The 24,782-nt window shown below is 39.2% G+C and overlaps 1 protein-coding gene across 1 annotated transcript in view; it reads right to left on the reverse strand.

Annotated features, from left to right (window-relative positions):
* il11ra (interleukin 11 receptor, alpha) overlaps nucleotides 1–24,782 on the reverse strand; it is a 38,825-nt gene that overhangs the window by 6,636 nt on the left and 7,407 nt on the right. Inside the window, exons 2-11 of the mRNA XM_026942696.3 lie at nucleotides 11,460–11,556; nucleotides 10,347–10,413; nucleotides 9,849–10,018; nucleotides 8,603–8,717; nucleotides 7,410–7,576; nucleotides 6,978–7,147; nucleotides 5,160–5,304; nucleotides 3,760–3,852; nucleotides 2,265–2,364; nucleotides 418–497 (exon numbers count right to left, since the gene is read on the reverse strand). Of these exons, the coding sequence (XP_026798497.1) occupies nucleotides 419–497; nucleotides 2,265–2,364; nucleotides 3,760–3,852; nucleotides 5,160–5,304; nucleotides 6,978–7,147; nucleotides 7,410–7,576; nucleotides 8,603–8,717; nucleotides 9,849–10,018; nucleotides 10,347–10,413; nucleotides 11,460–11,556 (1,203 nt within the window). The 3' untranslated portion in view covers nucleotide 418. The remainder of the gene's footprint in view (nucleotides 1–417; nucleotides 498–2,264; nucleotides 2,365–3,759; nucleotides 3,853–5,159; nucleotides 5,305–6,977; nucleotides 7,148–7,409; nucleotides 7,577–8,602; nucleotides 8,718–9,848; nucleotides 10,019–10,346; nucleotides 10,414–11,459; nucleotides 11,557–24,782) is intronic.

The following is a 24,782-nucleotide window of genomic DNA, read 5'->3' on the forward strand; positions in this document are numbered from 1 at the left end:
TAGTCAAAGGCTTGCCCTTTATGGCAAAAAGGTGTGCAACTAGCATTCCTGCCACATGAGAAAGCCTCAGAAATGCAGAAGTGCGTGCACACACACACACACACACACACACACACTTCTATGTTCCATTAACATAATGATTACCCCAACCATAACCTCAGTAACCAGAAGGAAACATTTCAGCTCTTCGTATTTTTCAAATCATATAAATAAAAACCAAAAAAACAAATAACCAAAAAATAAAACCACTGTTTTTTTGTGAGGACCAATTGACTGTGAATATACTGGACACTAGCCTATTATTTTCATGACTTTTGGTCCCCACAAAAGGCTAAATACATGCCCACACAAAAACACAGACACACAGCGCTCTGTAAACTTTCTGAGATGAAGAGAAGGAGAGCTCATGGAACTCACTTTAGATTAGCAAGGACTTCATCTTCACCATTGAGGTTAGTTCCTGTTTTGTCACGTTGCCCTGCCTCCTGTTCCTCACACTGCAAAGAAGAAAAAAGAAAAATGTATTTAGAGTATTAGGAAAATGTAAGAGAGGATTTCCAACGAATGGCCTGTTTTTTATATGCACAGATTAAAGTAGAGAGGAGTGAGCGTGCCAAATGTTTGGATGCTAGTGGTACACGTTACAGTATATGTGTGTGTGTGTGTGTGTGTGTGTATGTGTGTATATATATATATATATATATATATATATATATATATTTATATATATGGACATACAATCTCACTTTTAAAAACAATTACAATTCAGTAGGTGATAAGTCAAGGTTTGTGTCTCTCTCTAAGCATAATCTTAATTTATAAAAAAAAATATGTTTGGATAAAAATGATTTCAACAGTTGGGTAGTGGGACAACATAGTGCTTATTTGTTAGGATTTTAATTGTTAATTAAGAATACAGAAAATGTATAAATGTAGTAGCCGAGAAGCTTGTTCTCTAGTTCATAAATTAAACATATTGCAGTGCTGCTTGAGCCTTTTGATAAATTTCCAGAGAAAAAAAAATACAACACACTTGTTAGTTATTTAACCTAACTGGCTAATGTCACGTCTTTCAATAAGCACAAGAACTGGCCCTAGCAGGAAACAATAGAAATTCTAGTTCATTTTCCAACATCTTGAGAGATGACTGGAAAGATCACAGTGAAAGCAACTGCAATGACTGCTAAACTGATTTACCTTTCAACTTATGGTTGATGAAAATATAATGAAACAAAAATAATATTGTAAGGATGTTATTAGAACACTGAAAACATAGCATAAATTTTACACCACATATTATTTCTTTTTTGCGGGTGGCACAGTGGCGCAGCTCCAGAGTCCCCTGGTTCAATCCCGAGCTCAAGACTGTGCAGTCTTCTCCTTGTGTCCATGTGGATTTCCTCAGGGTTCTCCGGTTTCCTCCCACCTCTCTAAAACATGCCGGTAGGTGGGATTGGCTAAATCTAACTTGCCCTTAAGTGTGAGGGAGTGTGTGAATGTGTGTACATGGAGCCCTGAGGTGGACTCGAGTCCCATCAGGAATACGCTTCTGACCCACTGCGATCCTGAGAAGGATAAATTGCTTACTGAAGATGAATGAATGTATGTTTTTGTTCTTTCATGCTACGTTTTTGTAGCAGAAAGCATTACTAGTGCTGATACAGATTTGTGCAGGTTAAGAAATATAATAGCATAGTGTTGCTTTTGATGGCACAAACATAACATGTGAGGTGCTACGCAGAACCAATCAGCAAAGAACAGCACTGCGAGCTCCGCCCCTAATCTACCAATACTTCTTTATGGCACCTGCATTCATTAGATACCAAAAGCAACACAAATACTGTATAACCTCTGCTACTGGGCCCACAATGGATGGAAAAACTACAGTTCTATTTTTTTGTGCCAAAAAGTGTGTGCCAGTTATTAGCTGCAGAGTGTGTGCCAGTTACTAGCAGTAGAGATTTCACAGACACACTGGCTTTTAGCCATTTATGTCCACCAGCTGAGAAACTCCCATACGACTGTCTACATATTGAGAAACATCCAGATTTGTTTTGAAACACAACACTCATTACAAGAAAAGTTTTCAGGCAATTCCACAAATTGCCCTAAATATGAAGTTTTTACAATGCATACTGATGTCTCATTTGTATGTGGGTACCAGCCCCATCACTTCAAATTACACTCATACTTTGTTCAAGTTCCTATGCAGCCTCCTATTCCATATGAACCAGCTCACGTAAGTGATTAAAGCCAGCACTCACCATAGTAGGACTGTGATAGTAAACACCACCACCACCATTACTGCTGCCAATAAGCCAAGGATGATCAAGACCTGACTTCCATTTTCATCGAATGATGGATCTGAGAAACACAATGACCAAAGAAGATTAATATCATTCATCTTTAGTCTTCAAGGAACAATAAAAAACTGTTATAATGATTGTTTAAAATGAACAAAACTGTATACCTTTTTTATTTTCATTTAGAAAGTACTATTAAGGAATAAAACATGGCAGCGCATGGTGTTATAGGAAAATAATCAATGACTACCTGTTACCACCCAGAAGTTGATTATTTCCAATAACAGCACCAAAGTGTTTTACTCCTGTTATACCTCAGCAATTTGCCATCGGTTACAATTTTTATTTACTAAAGAATGGTATGTCATACTTTTTATCAGTTTGTAGTTACATTTAATGTCGTGGAACAAGATAGTTCCTGTTATCACTTATGTTATAGCAGGGATAAATAGTTGTTCCCTCTCCAGCTTCATTTTTTTCTTGTTGTAAAGACCAAGAAAATGCAGATTGTGATGTTCCTGAGTCTTCTGTCCTTATAACTCACCCCTGACAGAGACTCTGTCCATAAGAGTTAAATAAATGTCTCGTTAGAGAAAGCTTCACTAAATCAATAATTATATGTTTTTCTTTGTTAAATAACAGCACATTTTTAGGTTTATGAGGCGCGACTGTTGTACAAGTCCCTGCAAGTGAGTTGTTACTATAGAAATGATAACATATTAGAATGAACACATTAATACAAACCTTTACAGCTGGCACTACTGTCAGAGCTGCTGTTATAGAAAATGAATCATCATCGTCTGACCGATTCAAGAATTCAACAATGCTGTGGTATAATTGCGTATAAAGTCCAGCACATAGTAACTGAGCATAGTTTGTGTCTACAAATAAAGATAAAATTCAGGAAAGTGAAAACTGTTTGCAAAGCTGCTGCAAATATCCAATTTTTTTGATGGTATTTTTATTTCGAGTTCCCTATAAAACCAAACACAAAACTCTCCAGGTTTCTCAGACGAGTTTTATTCTGATTAGGGAGGTCTCCTGTAACTCTATGAGCAGTGCTGTGTACGCTAGCTGAATGAGAACATTTGAAATCTGGAAACGATTAGCTCATTAAGGCGCCTGCCACATGGCCTGCTTTATGAAGGCTGATCTGTGTTGTGATTGGTGCACGATATGAGTAAGAGTAGAGGAAACCCAGCCTCCAAAACACCAAAGGCCAGAAACATCTGGATAAAACCTAAAAAAGCATCTGGATGAGATCTCAAAGACATCTAACAACGCGTGTTCGATCTGAGCTTGACTTGTGCTCTCTTCTACTGCCAAATCCTCAAGGCTTTCATGGATGGAAAAAAAGAGCTCGGTCCAGGAAAGAAAAAAAAGAAGTAAGTATGTACTTCGGCTTTTCTCTGAAATGGTCTCTGTAATTCTTGTGATGAAAATGGCAATAACGTACCTGGAGACTTCTCTGTTGCCTTCACTGGAAACGTAGAAGGGAAGATTGGCTCGAAAAAGTTATCTGTGGTGGCTTCATGTATCATGGAAGGGTCTGAAAAGTGAAAGATGACACAAATAATGAGAAAGAAGAGGGGGAAAAAAATCACAGATGTATAGTACAGTATTTGTGACATGGACACTTGTTTCTATGAGCTGTATGTATATCTGTATACAGGTTTTTATTCGTCAGTCCTAGGCATCAGTCACATGATGTGATGTGATACAGATTCTCAGACGATGCACATGAACCAGATTTGCCTCCCAAATCAGCAGTTTTATTCCCACTATACTTTACATGCCAGCCTGGGTTTTAAATGCAGTTATGACTTTGAGGAGGTAGGGATCTGTTACAAATTAGAAAAAGGTTTATGATTTTTCCCCTTAAAATGATATTCATGGGGTCATTATTATTATTTTAACCACACAACCACATAATTTGCAACAATGTCCAAGTAAAGTGAATCATGCCTCAGGCAGGAGCTATAAACAAAATGCTTTGAAATGTGAGAAATTTCTTTGTGTCATATCGAAACTTATGAAAAGAAATCTACCAAAAGAGGGCGCTATGTCAAAAATAAAGGAGAATAGTATTAGTAAAAACCGCAGTTATATGTAGTGGAGGCACACCGCAACTGAACTCTGACTTTGTTGTCTGAGCAAATGTCAGTATCAGTCAGTGCGGGTTTACTGAATAACGAAGATTACATTAGGTGAGAAGAAAACAAATATTACTGCAGTGTCCTCTGTCAGAGTGTGTGTGCGCGGGTGTGTATCTGTGCGCGCACATGTTCATCTGTGTGTCTTTCTGTGTGTCTGTATGTCCATCTCTCTGTGTGTCTGTCTCTGTCTCCAAGTCTCTCTGTGTCTATGTCTGCATGTGTCTCTCTGTCTGTGTGTATTTATTTCTGTCTCTCTGTCTCAGTGTGTTTATTTCTGTATGTTTATATCTGTCTTCCTCTCTCTCTTTTTCCACGTCTCTGTCTGTGTGTCTCTGTGTCTTTGTTTACGAATCTGCATATCTCTATGTGTCTGTCCTTGTGTCCCTTGTGTCTGTGTCTCGGCTTTTGTGTATCCGCCGTGTGTCTGGTTCTGTCTCTGTGTGTGTCTCAGCTTTTGTGTATCTGTCTGTGTTTCTGGATTTGTGTATGTGTCTGCGTATGTCTTGATCTGTGAACGTTTTTCCTCTGTGTCTGTCTCTGTCTTTGACTCTCTCTCTCCCTCTCTGTCTGTCTCTGTGTGTATCTCGGTCTGTGTATGCTTTTGTTTGTGTCTCTGTCATTCTCTGTGTCTGTCCCTAGGTCTGTGTGTATGTGTGTGTTTCATTATCTCTGTGTATGTGTGCATCTGTGTGTAGCTCACCACTCCAGGGCTGGGCCTGCACCAGCTGACTCCACTCACTCCACTGGCTGTGGTTAATGAAAGCGTCCTGGGCTCGTACTCTGATGTGGTGTAAGTGACCCATCAGGGCGTCCATAATCACCATACTCGTGTCCTCTGTCTCCATCTGGACACACAACAGCCATACACACACAGTTTAACATACTCAGATATTAACATATTCAGAGTGCACATTAATAACTGAATAAATACATTCTATTTTATTTCTTACTATTCATGTTGTTATAACTCAATCAGTAGTTGTCTGTCCATAAAAGAAGCCATTTAAATTTTGTATCTTGCTCAAATACTGTGTGTGTGTTTGCCCAGTGACACATTACTGTGCTTAGATTGCTGTACATCAAGGAACTGCTCACATGATAAGATTTCATTATTGACCCAAAACCCATTTTCCTAATTCCTGCAAGTCACTTCATGTTAGAGCTCTGTTCACGTTTCAGATCCCAGACAAAAATAATTATGTTCTGATCCATGTTTTGACATACGGCAAGGACCGAGGTCCATCTGCTCAAAATAAAATGCTTCAAATCAGGGACACAAGAATGTGGTTGCTTCTCATCCTCCACACTTAAACTCTAAATACATACACCTTATAAATTGGAGCATTAATGTCATTCAAGCAAAACAAAAAAACAAACAAATAAAAAAACAAACAAAAAAAAAAAAAAAAAAAAAAAAAAAAAAAAAAAAAAAAAAAAAAAAGAGAGAGAGAGAGACTTTATAAAAATGGTTCAAATAATTCAAACTGTATTCACCCATAAGCAATGAGTACATTTATTTAGCTTCTATTAAAACCTACTTTGTTTTCATAAATACAAAACCCACATTTAGAATGAGTGCTTTCAAATGCAAACTTTTCATATTTTATGCCAACATTTCATTGCTAATTAAATGTTTTCAGTGGCAGTAAATGAACATTAACTGTAGTTCACCCTGACATCAAGCACCCCTCCTCCCCACTCGCAGCATTATTCACATGACTGTGCTCCATGTCCAACTAGGCAAAAGCCAGATCTATTACTGCCGAGAAAAAAATCCAACAGAAGCTTATAATCAGTTTCAGCACACATTCAGGCCTCAGATAAATAAATAAAAGGTCAAGCTGTCTAAGGGGGAGAGAGAGAGAGGGAGAGGGAGAGGGGGAGGATCAGAAGCTCTGGGACGTCAGTGAAACTTGGATAAGTGAGAGGAGAAGTGGAAAGATGTGTTGGAGGTGTGATAAGAGAAAGTGAGAGCAGAGGTGGAAAGATATGTTGGAGGGCGCTACACGTCAGTGTGATCAGAGAGTGTGAGAGGAGAGGTGCCACAATTCACTGCCTTCACAGGTGCTCTTAAGTTGTTTGTTATACAGTAAATGAACAGTCCAACAGCTCAGAACATTTGCAAATTAGAGACACGTAGTACTACACAGTGTCATGTGGAATTAGTGGGACGGTCATTTTAACGGTATTTAATTTATTTCTAAGTGCTAACTGATTAAAATCCATCGTTATAGAAGCCGTTTAATCAGTTTCTCTTTACTCCTTCCTTGCTTTTTGCCATCGTCCTTCCACTTCAAATATGTGTGAGAAGTTATTATAGTTTGGTGCTTAATTATTATTTCATATAATAAAATACACCGTATCTTATTCTTTATATAGCGTTTTAGATTTATATGACTTTTTTAATCACACTATTGTTATATTTGCTAAAATTGTTTTAATGACGAAGTATATTTCTTTGTTTCAGTGTTAATTTCCAATGATGGAAAAGCGGAGAAGTCGCCATTTAAAATCTCACCTTAGACCAGAATTTGGAGCCGACAGGTCTGTACTGCAGCTCGAACTTCAGTGGAAAGGCGACAGACGCATCTGAGGGCCATGAGGCAGGCGGCTTCCAATGAACAAACAGCTGCGTGGGCTCTGCATTCACTTGCTCGCAGATCAGTTCCTCAGGAGCGTCAGGCTTTACTACACACATACATGAACCTAGCCTTAGTTCTGAATTTTGCCACTTAACGACCACAAAATTAATGCTCATATTGATCATTTTAAGCTTAATTTTACACATGGATGGTATGAGCATTGGTTAATGCAAGTTTTGATTATTTCTTTTGTTATATTAAAAAAAAAAAAAAGTAACTTGCAGTGTAGTAATGCTGACAATCATGGTTTCCTCAAATTAACTAATGTGTTAATTAATGTCAGATAATCTTCCTGCTATGTTGCGTACAATTTCTGTTGACGTCCACGAAAGTGATGGTGGATTTGGAGCCAAGCGGATTGACTTCTGTGATGTTCACCAGGTGTTTGCTGCCCCAGAACACTGGGTTGCTGATGGTGCACTCGTTCACATCCATTAGCTCCTGTTCACAGGGCTCTGGCCCGCTATTATCCACACTGTGAGAGAGACGAGAGAGAGAGAGAGAGAGCAAAACTACATCAATTACCTACCATACATCAAGTTCAGGTTTATTATAAAGTACATAAGTGCATGAATTAAGATATACATGGACACCGAAGAATATTAAGTATGCTTAAACAGTTCAGAAAATAAAAAGGAAAAAAGACAAATGTCTTCACCGGGTCATGGAGCTTATACCACCTATAATAATCAAAGGGGTGATCAGTATTGTTGTGCACTGTTGTCTTACTGCATTTGCATTCAGGGAGTTTTCTTCTAAAACAGTATAAAATGCTGTGCTTTGTGATTTTGTGACTGCAGGAAATGTCTAATCCCTGGTGTTATTTTTGGCACAAAGCTTGACAGGTACAGAAACAACACGGTCGAAAGGGTAGTTTTCAAATGCATAATGATGTCTGAAAACCATTTTGCAGACACTTTACCAAAAACGTTTCCAAATGTCCAGTAGTGCGATAGATACAACACGTTCCATTAATCATTTCCATTAAAACCCAACAGCTGAAGAAAAAGTACATGCAGACCATCTGAAAAGCTTAACAACACTGGATCCCCAGACAGGAAGATGTACATTTGGATGAATTTATCAGTGTGTTCACTTTTATTTACCTTACCACAATTTACCTGTGTTCACTTTTAACAGAGCTTCATTTGCCAAGCCGAGCTATCAGCACATATCGTAGCTAAAATGGCTCTAATTAGCATGTTTTGGAGTAAATACAGTCCAGGTTAATATTAATGCTTATTCTAAAACAATAAGCTATGTATGTGTCTTATGATGATTGTATAGATGAGGGTGATAAAGAGATTACTCACAAAGAGATATAAACCAGATTAGCGTTAATCAAGGCACCTTTGAGAGCTTGTAACTTTAAATAACGTTCCTTTCACTTCAGCATGGATTATGTCTTAAATACTGTGATACAGTCAGTGTTTGACAGCACTACTTTCTGTCTTGTTCTGACCAGTGTGATGTGTGACACAGTTTGGTCATGTGACCCCACCTGTATGAGGAGATGTACTTGGTGGGTAAGTGTGTCTTCACTCTTTGAGTCCATGTGCACAGCATTTTGAAGTGACTTGGCAGTTTACAGGAAACACTCAGATATTCGGGGGCATCTGCAAGGCACAACCAAGCAACTAATCAAACACGTGTGCAACAAACTGTCCAAAATGACATCACAGAAGGCGGATTCCTTGGTAAATTTCCTGGGAACAGGGCAAAGACTGAACATTTAAACCCTCAACTTGTGTGATCTTGCATGTGGACGATCTCGCCCTTCCTAACAGGAAGTTGGAGTGCTGTGCTGTGTAGTGATTTCCTGTTACAGGAAGTGTTTTGAGTTTTACCACCATACACTTATTGTCTCCAGGGGCCTCGGTCCACAGTTTGAGCAGGACATTGCTGAAGTGCTTCCTTTTTCACCAGTAAATTTCCTGACTATTAAACTATAACCACCAATAAAGCCTGACGTAAAACAATTCTATTTTATGGGGAAAAAAAAGAGCTTTACAAATGTCTAGTAATAATGAAATGAAAAGTGAAATGAAATCAAATCAATAGTGCCTACATCAGTTCTGTTATGTACACTGTTTTAGAAGTTTTACCCATTTTATAAGAAAATTGCCAAGTTGTTCCAAGCATCTTGGAAAATGTAAGAGCTTTCCACTTTGACTCTCACTGGCTTCTGGCTTTACCTCCATGATGTTTTTGCTACATACTACATTACTTTATTTAATAACATACTAAAAATTCTCTACACCACTTCATTATTTTGTAAAATGACTGTTTATAAATCTAAAATATGCTGGTTTTTATTATCGCGCTAATGAAAAAGACATGAATTAAACATGTATGGAAATTTATATTACATAGAGTTGTACAAAAAAAAAAAACCCTTTTTTTGCATTTTACTTAATGGCATGCGAAATTAGGTGCACTGTTTAAGGTTTTAATGCTGTATGATTTCGAATCATGAATTACTCTGGTGACTTAACTAAACCTACAGATAACAAATTACTGAAATCCCAAGTACCATGCCTTTTTGCATACAGAATCCATTTCTTTTTTTTCTTTTTTTTTTTTCTTTTTTTTTACAACATTCAGTTTAAAGAAAGAAGATTGTCAGAACAGATAGTCTGAACAGGAAAAACATGTATGAAATGTCTTTTGTACCAAGTGAAATTTTAGCTGGTTTGAGATCAGATTAAATCGTGTAACGATGGGTGTGAAGTGCAGCGTTCACTCACAGCCCAGGCGCAGTGTGATGCTCTGCAGTAGGACTCCTCCTCTCGGCTCGTGGCAGCTGTAGTTACCTTCCATGCTGCGTGTGGTGTTGGCGAGAGTCAGCGAGCCGTCCGAGGGGTGAGTCTGCCTCGTCCGCACTAAGCTCCCATTGTGTGTCCATACCACCGCAGACCTGCCAAAACTCACAATCAATCCCTCAATCACTTCACTTCTCCTGTCCCATAGCGGGCAAATTAGCACAACCCCTTTTCACCGCAGTATTCCCGTGGATATTATAGGTATTGACTGAGAATATTGATTTGGTCCAAGCGGTGGCTTTCTGTGGCCAATTTCAGAGTCTGGGGAGTCAGTGTGAAGGGATTCAGTGTGATTGGGCTGCAGCAGATTGGCCTGTGTGTTGAGCTAGCAGGGTGTGAAGCATGAAGTTATCAGTGTTTACTGGAAGACTTGGCTAAGCTGTGTCACGTAGCAGCTACACAGTGTGATAGATGGGAACGTACCCTTGGTGAGAGCCTCTGCAGGTCAGAGTCACGGTGGAGCCCAGAGCACCAAACTGTACGTCTGAAACTGCACAGAAAATACACGACAAAGGCTGTAAAAGTAGCATGATTACAATTAGATGTTACATATTCTAGATTAGCACAGCAAACAGGGAAATAAATGTTCTTTGAAGTTACTTTTGTTAAGTTTTACTGTTGATCTACAAGAACATGCGATAATCAAAATACACTCTTTATAATCTTTACAATCTAACAGATAGCTTTTGCCGAAGAGAACAACACTGAGAGAATTAAACGTATTAATTTGATCCTAGTGTATTACCCATGTGGATCAGATCATGTGAAAAGTATGCGGTTTGTAAAGGCACCTCTTTGCCCTAAATGAGCAAATCGACGATCATACGGACAGCAAGACTGTAACACCACTCTGGAAGAGACTGAGACTGTTTATGTTACCCTCCTTTACTGCCCCTTCAGCCCACAGGATTTATATCAGGGATGGAATAACAGACATTTAGTGCCAAGTACTGGACAAAGAAGCAAATAAGCACATATGCACTCTGAGGAGTGGCTGGCCTCCAACACCCTGGGTCTAACTGTACTCCAGAAACGGTCGTGCTCAATGTCTGCTTTCAGGGAATATTGGCAGAAGCATATCATTTAAAAGCCCACCACATTTCTCACATTTCTCCTCATTGGGCCAGCAGGAATACTGCCATTTACACACACACACACACACACACACACACACACACACACACACACACACACACACAGCTTGAACTCTTTGTATGAGCCATAAACGATGCATGGGGAATTGCTTTTACAACAGATGTGTATTGTTTGTGCAAAATATGACATAACTGGGCCTCAGGTTTAGGGTTCAATTAAATTTTTTAAAGGATTATTATTATTTTTTTTACTTGTCTTGGCTGATATCAGTTCTTTGAGTTTGATCAAAAGGTAGAGACATGGTTATGCTCTGGCAGTATTTACTATGAAGATTTATTTAGAAGAGATGCAGGTGCTTAAAGTAAGCAAAGCCAGAAAACCGTAAACAACATTTTTCCTCCAATAGCAAGGTATTTACAGATAGCGTCCAGGGTTTCTTACCTTCATTGCTCAAGATCTCTGAGTTGATGTGGACACAGGATAGAGTGAGGATCCCAATCACTATTAGACCACTGGGGCATGACACTAGGCCAGGCATCTGATGGGGGGAAAAAAACAAAACAAAAAACAAAACACAGTCATAAACGTAGTTGATAAGACTTGTCAAACTACATGCACCTCCAGTTAACAGCTGGCAATCCAGAACCAGGTTCCTTATTATTTCTGAGATTGGCGCAGGCTGAGGTGTGGAGGAAACTCTACCTGCCTGGCAGCCATCAAGGCAACAGGCACAATAATTATGGACAGGAGGCCTCTGGGACAACGCAAACATGACATCCGTACCAGATGTGTGTACTTATCCTGTCCTTTCTCTATAAAAGCATCACAGAGAATAAACATCACTCCGTTGCGTATTTGACAAGGGAAGCAAAGCAGCTCACAGTTACAGGGTCAAGAGAGGCAACGCCACAGCTCCACGCTGAGCAGGCCTCCGGAGATATTTCTCTAGAATGTTTTTAACACCTCTACTCAGTAAAATCAAAGAAAAACAATGAGGCAGTTCAGGTCATTCAAAAGGTTAAGGCATAAGTTTTAACTTTGCAGATTTAGCTTAACTTAATTCTGCAGCTGTGTATTTATTGCGTCATGTTTCTAAAGTATATCAAGTAAGAGAAGAGTCTCTGGTCAGTTCTTTGGGAGGAAACTACCACTGTGTTAACTGCACGAAGGCAGGCCAAGCATTAACTGCAGGAAGGCCAAGGCCATTCACTCCCTCAGGCTAAATGTCATGCTAGTTCTTAAGCAGTGACATGAGAATGGGTATCAATAGAAGAAATAATAGCAGTAACAGTAGTAGTAACAGTAATAATAGTTGTAATAGTAACAGTAGTAATAGTAGTAGTAGCAGTAATAGCAATAATATCAGTAGTATTAGTAGTAGTAGTAGTAAGTAGCAGTTGTAGTAGTACTACCACTAATACTAATAGTATTAGTAATAGTAGTAGTAGTAGTAGTAGCAATAGTATTTTAATAATAAATACATGGTAACAGATAACTGTTTTATGTGGCTTAATAAAAAACAATTTGGTGAAATACAGCTTAAGCAAAAATCAATCAAAAATTATGAAACCGCACAAGCAACTTACAAAAACCTTATACAAGTCTAAAAAAAAAAAAATCACCAAATCCAAAGATTTCGTTTTGTAAAACAGCCATCTGTAATTTCAAATGCATTTTTAACATGTCCTAAGGAATCAAACAGACCGAAACAAACAAACAAAAAGACATTCTACTACTTATGACCTCTTTCACAATCTAAAATTCAATAACAGATATGTCACTGGTTCAGCTTAACCTGGTCTGGTGGCTTATCTGTTGTGTAAAAATAGTCTTATCACTAAACAACTGATAAGGCTTACATCTGTGCTTTTCAGCGTTAAATGTAACTGAATATATCCACTGCTTCCCTTTATCACATTTTAAATAAAATGACTGTCTCTACCTGAAAATACAAGTGTGTGATTTGTTTGCACATGGTTCCTTAATTACATTAAGTGGCTTAGATGACCCAATTCTATAAGCCTTGAGCACACAAATGAACATAAGGGGCTCTTAAGTGAAGAATTAAAAAGATCCAGGCAGTGTAAAGACCAGAGAGCGAGTAAAACACTGCTGTCCAGGATTTTAGTGTTAATTTATCTGATGATATAGGGAAAATAACATCAGCAACAGTTAAAACCATTAGTTACAAAATGTATGCAGCCAAGTAAACTCAAAATCGCTGTACACCATACAGCGTACCAAAATAATATTAATAAAAAAAAAATAATGAGTGTGCCATGAGTTACAGGACGTACTGTAAATGTGTAAACAATGCTAAGTTAAACAGTGGAAACTGTGACGTCTGTTCCCTGATAGCGGCACAACGGAATCATCCAGAAACAGATCCGTCCTCATCACCGTGAGAAGGACAGTGCACAGTGTTCCTGATTAGAGAGCACTATAAAATGCCATGTAAATTAGTTTTAGCCTATGCAAACATTTTGCTACATATCATGACTGCATTTATTCACTTATTTACTTTTGTAGACATATTTGTTTACCAGATCAGCCATGCCAGCCTTACACGTGGTGTTTTCCTTTCCATCCACAATGCTGCCTTGCCAAGATTAGCCAACAGCATGAGCCAGGCCAAGTGACAGAGATGGATGATTTAGTGATTTTGTGGCCATCAACTTGACTCTCTGTCATAAATTACTGGGAAGTTGGACAGGAATTATATCTTCAACCTTTGGTCCAGTCATCAGTACATGGCATCCTGTTTCAGATTATCATCATATGTATGGCTGGATTTCATCTTTCAAATTAAAGCTACTCATAAGAAAGATTTCTATTATGTTGTAATGCTCCAGCAAGCAAAATATCGACGTGCAAACGCACATTGTGAAGACACAGCAGAAGAAGTGGAAAAAGAATAAGAAGCAGAATAAGAAAAAGAAGAAAAAGTGGTAGTGGTGGTGTTAATAGTAATAGTAGTTGTACTAGTAATATTAGTAGAAGTGGTAGTAGTAATGGTAGCGGTACTAGTAGTATTAGTAGAAGTGGTAGAAATGGTAGTGGTGGTAGTAGTAATATTAGTAGAAGTGGTAGTGGTGGTGGTAGAAGTAGTAATGGTAGCGGTACTAGTAGTATTAGTAGAAGTGGTAGAAATGGTAGTGGTGGTAGTAGTAATATTAGTAGAAGTGGTAGTGGTGGTGGTAGAAGTAGTAATGGGAGTGGTACTAGTAGTATTAGTAGAGGTGTTAGTGGTGGTAGTAGTAATGGTAGTAGTAGTAGTATTAGTAGTAGCAGTATTAGTATTAGTAGTAGTGGCTGCTTTATCCAGTCAGGGCTGTGATGGATCTGGAGCCTATCCTGGGAATACTGTGGGCAAGGTGGGAGAATACACCCAGTTCATCGCAGGGCACCATGCCCACACACTCACACACTCATTCGCACCCAGGGGCAATTTAGAGTAACCAATCCACCTAACTGCATATTTTTGTGAGTTGGGAGGAAACCAGAGAACCTGCAGGAAACCCATGTGAACACAGGGAGAATGTGAGACACTCCACACAGTCAGTAATCCGAGCTCAGGATCTAACCGGAAACTCTGGAGTCACCCAATCTTATTATTTCAGTGAAACTGATAGAGTTGAAGTGTTAACCACAGGCATGACTCTCTATTTAAGCCACTAATGTACTTTAATAAGTGCAGCTCTCTGTAGTTACTGTGAAGTCTGGATTTACTCTATATTGCATTCTAGAGAAAAGAGGCTCTTTTCTCTGTCTGCTACATCTATATCTGTTACACGTCATGCACAGCCGAGTTCAAATGTCCACCCCATCCCCCATAAAAAAGCTAGTAGTATTCCTGCAACAAAACATTAAAGCAAAGCAAAAGTACAAGACAGTTATTGTACGACTAGTAGCTACAAGAGATGTTACATTAGAGGAAAAAAATACATCAACAATCCTGTAGAGACATTCGCAGTCACAGGAACAACAGCCACTCTTCTGTTTTCTTTACATATCGCACTAACACATGACTGTCACAATCATTGAATGTCTGTTTTCAACCACAATTTCCACCGTAATTATGATATTTCCCATAAATATAAATGCAGATGTCACTTTAGTCACTGTTGCTACTCAAACACAGCAAGTTGAGCGGTCTTTGTGCCTGAAGTTCGTGTAGTCGCTTTCAGATTCACTTACATCTTTTCCTCTTGCCATCTTTATCCAAATTTTAGGTCAACCAGGCCTGGTGAGAATTTTTTATTTATTTTTTTTTTAATATGCGCCACAGAGCATGCAGGATGTTAATTACATAATCGTATCATGCAGCGCACCTGTCTGGAAGCATTTGCACTTGTTATGTTTCTCCTCTCATTTATTCAGTTTTTCCCCCTTTAATCTGTCACCTGGCTGAATGTCAAGAAGAAATAAGCAAAGATTTGCCAAGTATTTAGTTTTGACCAGACGTGTCAGGAAGAATAGTGGTAAATATTATAACTGAGAGAATCAAACAAAGCTGCGCAAGAGCTTGGAGGAAATTGTAAAGTTGAAAGATGGGTACAAGTAATTAGAGAAGATTTAATTCACGTTTAGAAAAGGGTGATCTATTGAAACTTTTTTTTTATTTTATTTATATCTTTAGGGACACTATTTCACCATCTTTGCTAATTGTCATAAAAGAACATCTGTGACACATTACACACTTAAAGACTCATTTGTGAGTCTTTAAGTGTGTAATAAAAATGTATGCGTCTTCTTAAGGGGATGCAAACTTTTGCACTCAACTTCCCATCAGTCCCTCTATTGCTTTGCATGTTGTATCAATGTCCTGAAAGCTCAATATTTCAGCCTACTGTATTTGGGGTCTCTCCATACATCTTTTATGTTATCTACCACATAACATCTAATGTTATTTACCACTTTTTAGCCCAATCAAATAGATTCCCAGGCAACCAAAACATGGGAATGGGTCTCTACATTGAACTTTTATTTGCCTGGTGGGTGACTTAATGGATTTATGATTTGTGATTTTGCCCTGACATGCATAAATACTGACCTGACATGACATGACTAATAAAATATCCAGTGGGACACTAAACCAAACTCCACCAAATCTAAATCCCGTACCTAAAAATAAGAACGGCTTTGAGCCTGAGGCCACGAGTAGTCAGGACTTTCATCATGTAAAATCCAGCGGCGCTTTTAGAAAAGTTTGCAGGAGGAAAGCTTTGCTTAGAGCAGCACAATTGGAGCTTTCCAAACCACAAGCCGAAGCTATAATCCATCACTGATTTCAGCAAAATTACTACGAAGCACAGCTCAACCATCAAATGAGGTCTTTCTTTCATTTTTAGTTAAGCCATCATCCCAGAATGCAATCATCCCTAACACTGAATCTTATCAAACTCTGATATTACACTGTGTCTGAGACTTTTCTCATAAGCAAGTCCAGGCTGAGGAAGGAAGCCAAGCCTGTTGAGATCAGTTCAGTGTATGGACAGTGGCTCTTTGGTCTTTTCTAATATTTGAAAGAGGTCCAGTTTCTTCATTCTCAAGAATCTGACAAATTTAGCAGGAAGGTGTTCCCACCCTCAGAAACCTGACAAACAGCCCACTGCACCCGCTGTCAGCCACAACACAGCAGCGAGGGCTGATCTTCTATCTGTTAATGCTTCTGGAAACCAGAAACCTACCAGTAGCCAAGATAGAAACTACTACATGTTGTAACTACACATGTACATGTGCATGGTGATGAATTTTTTTTTATTATTGTATTGTATTTGGTCTTTAAGTATCATTGCCTTGCTGATTTCACCTCCCTCTCAAATTGGAAAGACACCCTGGATATCCAGGATACACTCAGTCCATCACAGGGCTGTACACTAACACCTAATATACCTGATATAGTCCATTATAGCAGGCTTGGGATGAGCAAACGACAGTAGATTCCAACAATTGCGTGGGTGTCTGCAGCTTTAAGACTGACAAAAATAAACCATGCTGTATCTCGTAATATGCGTTTCCTTTTCACCTATTTGGTATTCCTGTAAGAAGCTTAATAGCCTGTTGTCTGACTTAACTTCCCATTTCCGTGCTTGCCAAACAGATAAAGTCCTGAAAGTCTTCACTCGTAAAAGAGTTTAAATTAAGAAATTGAAACAATGTGTTGTTTATCAGGGCTATTTCACTACACAAGAATTCAATAAGTATCTCTGCTGATGTTTACCGCAGAGCACATGCATGTGTAGTTTAATTTAATTAAAATTTTATAATGAGCTAAGTTACAGCTAATAACTCGGTAGGTTTATTTACAGTCTAGACTGGAGTTTTGCAAGAATTCTTGACCTTGTTAATGGGTAATTAACAAAAGAAAACAAAACGAAAACCACTGAATAAATACCAATGCTGACGGCTGACCAGCTTCTGGCATTTTTTCCAGTGCAATGACGTAATGGTACATATACGTACGACACACGGTACACATGCAGGGCCACATTCCCCTCCTTTCCCCCTCAGAGCCAGGGGTGATACTGTCGTCAATCAATAGTTAGGGGGCACGATAGGACAATGCACACAATTATTTTAATTACTGCACACAATCTCACAAGCCTACATTCTAGACGCATTGCTGTACCTGCTTCTTTCAGTTCAATTACAACTGACTTTACAACTAAATTCTGGCAAACGGAGGGGAAAAAGCCAGAAAATTAGGATCTGGCAAAAAACGCTAAGAAAACATGAAAACATGTGGAAATGTTTTTATTTACTTTTTAATCTTGCATAGGCTTTCTGCACATATGTTGAGTAAGGACATTTAAACACAGTTTAAACACAAATGGTAAAAAAAAAAAAAAAAAAAAAAGGTATAAGGTCTGTAAGTAAGTACATCTGTCAATCTGCGTAAAGATCTCTAAAACCTTGCTGGCTGTGTGTGATTTCCTCACACACTGAATGTGATAATTTGATCAAGTTGTTGGAAAGCTGTGTGCCATAGCAAAAACGATCTGTAAGCAAACACCGGGTGTCAAAATGCTCACGATGCTCCTGAAACGCAGGTGGAGTGGAATCTTTAAATGCAAACTTCTCCCTTTTCACTTTCAGGGATAACCAGACTTTAAATCCTAAAACTTTTTACTTGTGGTTAAGATGCATGAAAACGTATTTCATTTCAGGAAAGCTTTCAGGATTATATAGAAAACATTTTCCCAGGCCACAAAACATATTTGTGAAGACTGAGATTTGAAAAAAACTAATTGGGTAAACCGTATTAAAGAAGTACCAGATAGCTGATGCAAACATTTGGACCCTGTAATCAAAATGTCAGAGACCTTTCCAGTGACTGCTAAGCTCGTTAAAGCCATGAAACACAGCTGGAGAAGGCAAACATGGCTCTGTTAATCCTTAGATAAAAACAAGGCAGGAGACATTTTATTAGGTTTCTCCTCTCCGCAGTCTTCTAACATTTAGCTCATTGTGAGTGAGGATACAGCGACGGGAGGACGCAGTGATCCAAAAGCATTATTTGTCTTTGGGGCAGCAGCGTGTAGGCACAAACACATCAAGGTGCTGAAAAGTGCTTCTGGCATGGCGAAGCAGGTTGACAAATTAATATTACCCATCAAGCACTGCTGCAGTACAAGGTCACTGGAACAGCTATTAAATACACTCAGCCCAGTCTGGGCACATGGCTGTGTATTTTTTTGCGCAAGTCTGTGTAAGTTTATGTTCTTGATTTGTTTATAATTTTACACAGTGACATTATCACCACATTACTAACAGGGCCAGCAGCTTTGCAATGAAAATAAACTGCAGTGATGTCCGTAGGTCATTGAAATAATGCAATAAGACAACCATCCAAGAAACAAGTAAGCAGCCAATTATCCGAATTACTCTTGGTCTTATGAAATTTGAAAAAAAAAACAACATGCATAAAAAGCTGTAAATCTAACAGGGTTCAGACTAGGACTGGCAATTTGAAGATATCAAAATCCTGATAAATTATGTCATAATACATGTCATGTGTATTGTGATAACTTTATACATTTTAATTACATTTATTTAAATAATAATTACAAACTTTGGAAGATTTCTACTGTTTTGAATGTTCACAGTTGTAAAATATAAAAAAACATGTAGACATTAAAAAAAACCATTTTATTGAACTCATTTTAAATTATTATTATTATTATTTTTTTTAAATGCAACACTATTGTTTCACTATATATTTACATTTAGGAACTTGTGTGCGTGTGTGTGTAAAATATTGCCCACCTGTAGTTCAGGCAATATACACTGATCAGCCATATCATTAAAACCACTGACGGGTGAAGTGAATTACATTGATTATCATGTTACAATAGCATCTGTCAAGGCATGGGATATATTAGGCAGCAAGTGAACAGTCAGTTCTCAAAGTTGATGTGTTGGAAGCAGGAAAAATGGGCAAGCGTAAGGATCTGAGTGACTTTGACAAGGGCCAAATTGTGATGGCTAGATGACTGGGTCAGAGCATCTCCAAAACAGCAGGTTTTGTGGGGTGTTCCTGGTATGCCGTGATTAGTACCTACCAGAAGTGGTCCAAGCTGAACCAGCGACAGGGTCATGGGCCCAAGGCTCACTGATGTGCGTGGGGAGCGAAGACTAGCCCATCTGGTCCAATCCCACAGAAGAGCTACTGTAGCACAAATTGCTGAAAAAGTTAATGCTGGCTATGGTAGAAAGGTTCAGAACACACAGTGCATCGCAGCTTGCTGCGTATGGGGCTGTGCAGCTCCAGACTGGTCAGAATGCCCATGCTGAGCCCTGTCCACCGCCGAAAGCGCCTACAATGGGCACGTGAGCGTCAGAACTGGACCATGGAGCAATAGAAGAAGGTGGCCTTCTGATGATTCACATTTTCTTTTATATCATGTTGGCAGCCGGATGTGTGTGCGTCGCCTACCTGGGGAAGAGATGGCACCAGAATGCAGCCAGCAGAAGCAGTGTGATGCTCTGGGCAATGTTCTGCTGGGAATCTTTGGGTCCTGGCATTCATGTGGATGTTACTTGACACACCACCTACCTAAAAATGTTGCAGGCCAAATACACCCATTCATGGCAGCTGTATTCTCTAATGTTAGTGGCCTCTTTCATTTTAATGCGCCCTTCCACACTGCAGAAATTGTTCAGGAATGGTTTGAGGAACATGACAAAGAGTTCAGGGTGTTGCCTTGGCCTCCAAATTCCCCAGATCTCAATCTGTCTGATCGAGCATCTGTGGGATGTGCTGGACAAACAAGTCAGATCCATGGACGTCCCACCTCGCAACTTACAGGACTTAAAGGATCTGCTGCTAACGTCTTGGTGCCAGATACCACAGCACACCTTCAGAGGTCTTGTGGAGTCTATGCCATGACAGGTCAGAGATGTTTTGGCTGCACAAGGGGGATCTACACAATATAAGGCAGGTGGTTTTAATGTTATGGCTGATCATACATACACACATTTATTTATTCAGCACTTTTATTCAGCACTTTTAAATTACGAACGACATGTCACACATTTTAACGGTTTATAGTTAGATTTAATGTTGTGGAACATCTGAGAGACAAGTTAGTTCCTGCTCTTACCTATGTTAGAGCTGCAATAAACAGTCACTCTTCACCAGCCCCTCTCTCTCTCTCTCTCTCTCTCTCTCTCTCTCTCTCTCTCTCTCTCTCATACACACATACAAAAAGTGCAGCCTGTCATTTTACTGAGAAAATGCAGAAAACAGAAAGCGTAACCAAGACTGAGAGCGCTTACAACCAAGACTCTTTTCATAAATGTCAAATAAACGTCTCCTAACACAACAGTTCATAACATTAATAATGATAAGAACTGCTTTGTTAAACAACAACCCATTTATTATTAGTCTTAGATTATTTGTATGAGTCCCTGTGTATGAGCTGTTACTATAGAAGCAATAACGGATTAGAACGAGTGCATTAATTTTAGCTTTAATTTAATTTTCTCTTTACAGCCAGAACTACCTTTGCTGTTATATGAAAATAATGCACATCTTTTGACCAGTCAGATTCAAAAATTCAACAGTGTGTTGGTAGAATAATTATTAATGGCTTAATCATTTTAGAAATGGAGTTATAAAGTCAGAGTATTACACAATTTCACCAAATGCTTTTTAAAAGTTATGTAACTAGAGTTCTCATTTTTACATGGCAACACAAAAATATACAACTATATCACATATGCCAGCCAGATGCAGGATCTGCATATTCACGCTAAAATGAAATGAAAATTTATGAGTGTAATGGTCAGATGAGTGTGAAGCGGTGTGTTACCGATCAGGCTGTGGAACGCATGCACGTGGATGAGTTTACCATGCGTTCTGACTCATCGCACAGCCCACATGTTCGGCAGCCAGTCTCCAGAAATAGACCACGGTGTCATCCAAAAAAGTCAAACTAATGTCCCATCACTGAACCAAGTGTATTCTTGAGTGAGCCAGCAGCTGAGAGTACATGGCTCTCTACCCCAGCACCAGTTTTCGGAGAGCTGGTACAAGCTGTCTTTTATACACTGTGGTTTGATCCAGAACGTCCAAAGTCATTATTACAATGCCGGTGTTGGGACAACTCGGCCTTGAACAGGCCTCAGCCTTTATTGTTATGTGAACAGCTAAAGATCACAAACAGCAGCCTATAAATACCATGCGTCACAATGCAAGGAAGAAAAGAAAGAGCAAGGGAGAGAGTATGCAGGGAGAGACCCGAGGGGGAAAGAGGCCGCCTAAGAGTCGGACAAACATCTCTGAAAAGGCTGAGGAATGCACAAACTCTGCCAGATTTCTGAGTCTCCATTAAAATCCAGACTCTGCATGAGCATGGCGAGCTTGCGAATGTTTAATAGCCCATGCCTGATGACCACAGAACTGACTTTTCTCTCAGTGTCATGACAAAAGAGAGACTTTGTCATCTACAGTTTACTGACATAAGATGAGCGTGGACAACGCCTACTGCTATAAAAAGCATTGTTAGCATTTGACGCCAGCTATCTTGTGTTTGTTTAAGTAGAGGTGGAAAGGTAAGGCTCAGCTGAAAATAGCCGGGAGGGTCAAGGTGACTTGCACCAGTGCACAAGAAGCCCTTTGGGAATGAACCTATAAATATCACATATTTTTTTCAACAACCTTTTTTTTTTTAAAAAAGAGATTTGTAAATAACAGCCACTTTCTTTTAATTGATGCCTTAGCTATGTTTAGCCAGACATGTTCATCCATGCCACACTGCAGTCCCTTATTAGCACCCTTTGCGCACCAGGCAAGTCGAAGCGTAGTTCCCTCCAATGACTCACAGAGGAACACTCAACACAATCCTTTTTTACAAGGGAAAATGTGTAGAGGGGGGGCTGAAAATAGATGGCATCCCTAATTTGTCACATTCCAGAGTCCACACACGTTACAAAAGCGGTGGAAAAAAGGTACTTGACACATTTATGGAATGCACACCAAAAAAAAAAAAAAACACTGTTTGGTGTGAGACGCAATGTGGCACGTACATCACTATTATGCATCACTCCTACGCAGAGTCTCTGGACAAACAACTAAATCAATGTCTGTGCCATTTCCCTGGATTATTACCCTGCAAAAGGTCATCAGTGAAAGGTAATGAAATGACCGGTGTCATAATGATGCACTGATCAATGCTGTTTTATCTTAAGCTCGCCCTGCTTAATGAGCCACACAAATGGAAAACAGCGTGCCTGAAAACTGACGCCTCACTCAGCAGGACATTATGTACGTAGGTGTCTCCATCCAGTCTACCAGACATCATGCTAAGAAAAACATTTTATATGGGAGGCAAACTGTACATGCAATTATGTGCAATCACCATTAACTTTTGAGATTTTATATACCTCACGTCCCAAATTTGTGTACTGTGCACTCTGTAAACAGAGGGCTCTAGAATATATAGCCGGTACGTTTCCAAATGCCTTCTTATCTCTGCAGTTACTCCCGTACATACAGACTCATTAAAGATTAAAGAAAGGTTTCAGCCAAACAAAGGTAATGTAACTGGCTGTGCATGGAATCTAGAGATCTCATGTCAAGAAGCACAGTTAAGCCTTCTTCAATCTGGATTAATCTTACCTGGGAATGGATTCTAATTTTAAGAAATTACTCAATCCAAGATATCCTCAATTGTCAGCTTTCTAACTTCTTGTAGTAATGCAATTACTAAACTTACTTAACAATAACTAAACCTGGTAAAAGGCACACCTATGCGCCATGTCGTCGTTGTTGTTGCTATTGAGTGCTGAATCCGTCGCATAACGCTGACATGCACATCCGGAGTATGCACATCCGGAGCATGACGTTTCAAAGCTGGCTATCTGTGTTCATTTGAGTGAATTGCACAAATATTTTCTGCAGTCTGAATCCTTTAATCCATCCTAAGGTAAAAATAGTCGAGCTCAAAAAGCGTGTTAGATGTCGGTAATCATAAGCGACATTCGCATTGTTTGCGTGAACTGGTCCTTTAAGCCTCTGTAATTAGATCAAAGAGAAGCAGCAATGATGCGGAATAAATGCACCTCTTTAATGCTTCAAACATTGGGTCTTCTCTTAAGAGGAAGAGAAGTTTTTAAAACTCATTGACAAAAAAAAAATATATTAGTTCATCTCCTCCTTATGCCCTTGTAAGAACTGGACGAAAAAACACGATGCTGGTTTCCCAGAGTCTCCTGCAGCACAGGGCTCCACAGAAGGTCAAAAGAGAAGACCAGAGAGAGAGAGAAATCAAGCTACGCATCTTCACACAGGGATCTTTTGAGCAATTGAAAGAAAATAGAGGAGTAAGTAATCGTTGCAGTTGTTTGGATAGGCAACGCTTGCTAAACAGTTCAGGACGTGGAGATGACGGGGAGGCACAGCCAGCGTTCTCTCCTTGTAACTCAAGCAAAGACCACCCAGCAGTGCGGATACTGATGCAGCTTATACAGCTGATTGACTCGCAGTACCGGCAGAAACTGCACATCGTTTGGGTTTTTCAAAAAGTGTTAAATGTTCACCATAATGTTTCTATGCACAACACATAAATAGAGCTAATATTTCTATGTGCAAGAAAGGGAACCCTGTTGTTAGACAAGGTCAAATGAGATTTATTGCTGTTAACGTTGTTTTTAGGTGTGCACATAAGCCACAAACACACAGTGGATATAAGGGAGCCTAGAATTAAAGTGTGCAAGGTTTGGCAAGAGTTAGTCGTTACCAGAAGAAATGCTGGAGTTTTGTTGTCACAGGGGGAAAAAGATTTATGCTGAAATTATGTGGTGCACAGTAACTAACTTGCCTTAGGAAACAATTTGAAAGCCAACTATTTAGACAGAGTGGAACAGTAAAGACAGCTGAAGGTTTTTGTCAAAACACCAAGTCCTCTTAGATTACATTTTGCATATAACATACATAATTAATACCATGTGTGGATTGTTGAGGCTGGATTTCAACAGGGCAACTTGGAAAAAGTGGAATTTAAATCATAAACCAAGGCTAGCTTGTGGAATGCAACACAGCTGTGTATAACTTAGGCAAAACAGGCTGCAAACGCAAGACCGATAAGACCTCGAAAGACCTCAAGGTTTGCTGAATGTACACATCACAGACAACGTACCTCACAGTTCGCTCTTACTCCATCTCAACCACCAGGCTGCTCCCTGAGGAAATGCAGATTTAAATTTAGCTCAAGCTGCAACATGGCCAAGCAAATAAACAAGTGTGCAAATGGTAGGCCA

The sequence above is a fragment of the Pangasianodon hypophthalmus genome, chromosome 17, assembly GCF_027358585.1.
Source record: "Pangasianodon hypophthalmus isolate fPanHyp1 chromosome 17, fPanHyp1.pri, whole genome shotgun sequence".
In the NCBI taxonomy this organism is placed as follows: Eukaryota; Metazoa; Chordata; class Actinopteri; order Siluriformes; family Pangasiidae; genus Pangasianodon; species Pangasianodon hypophthalmus.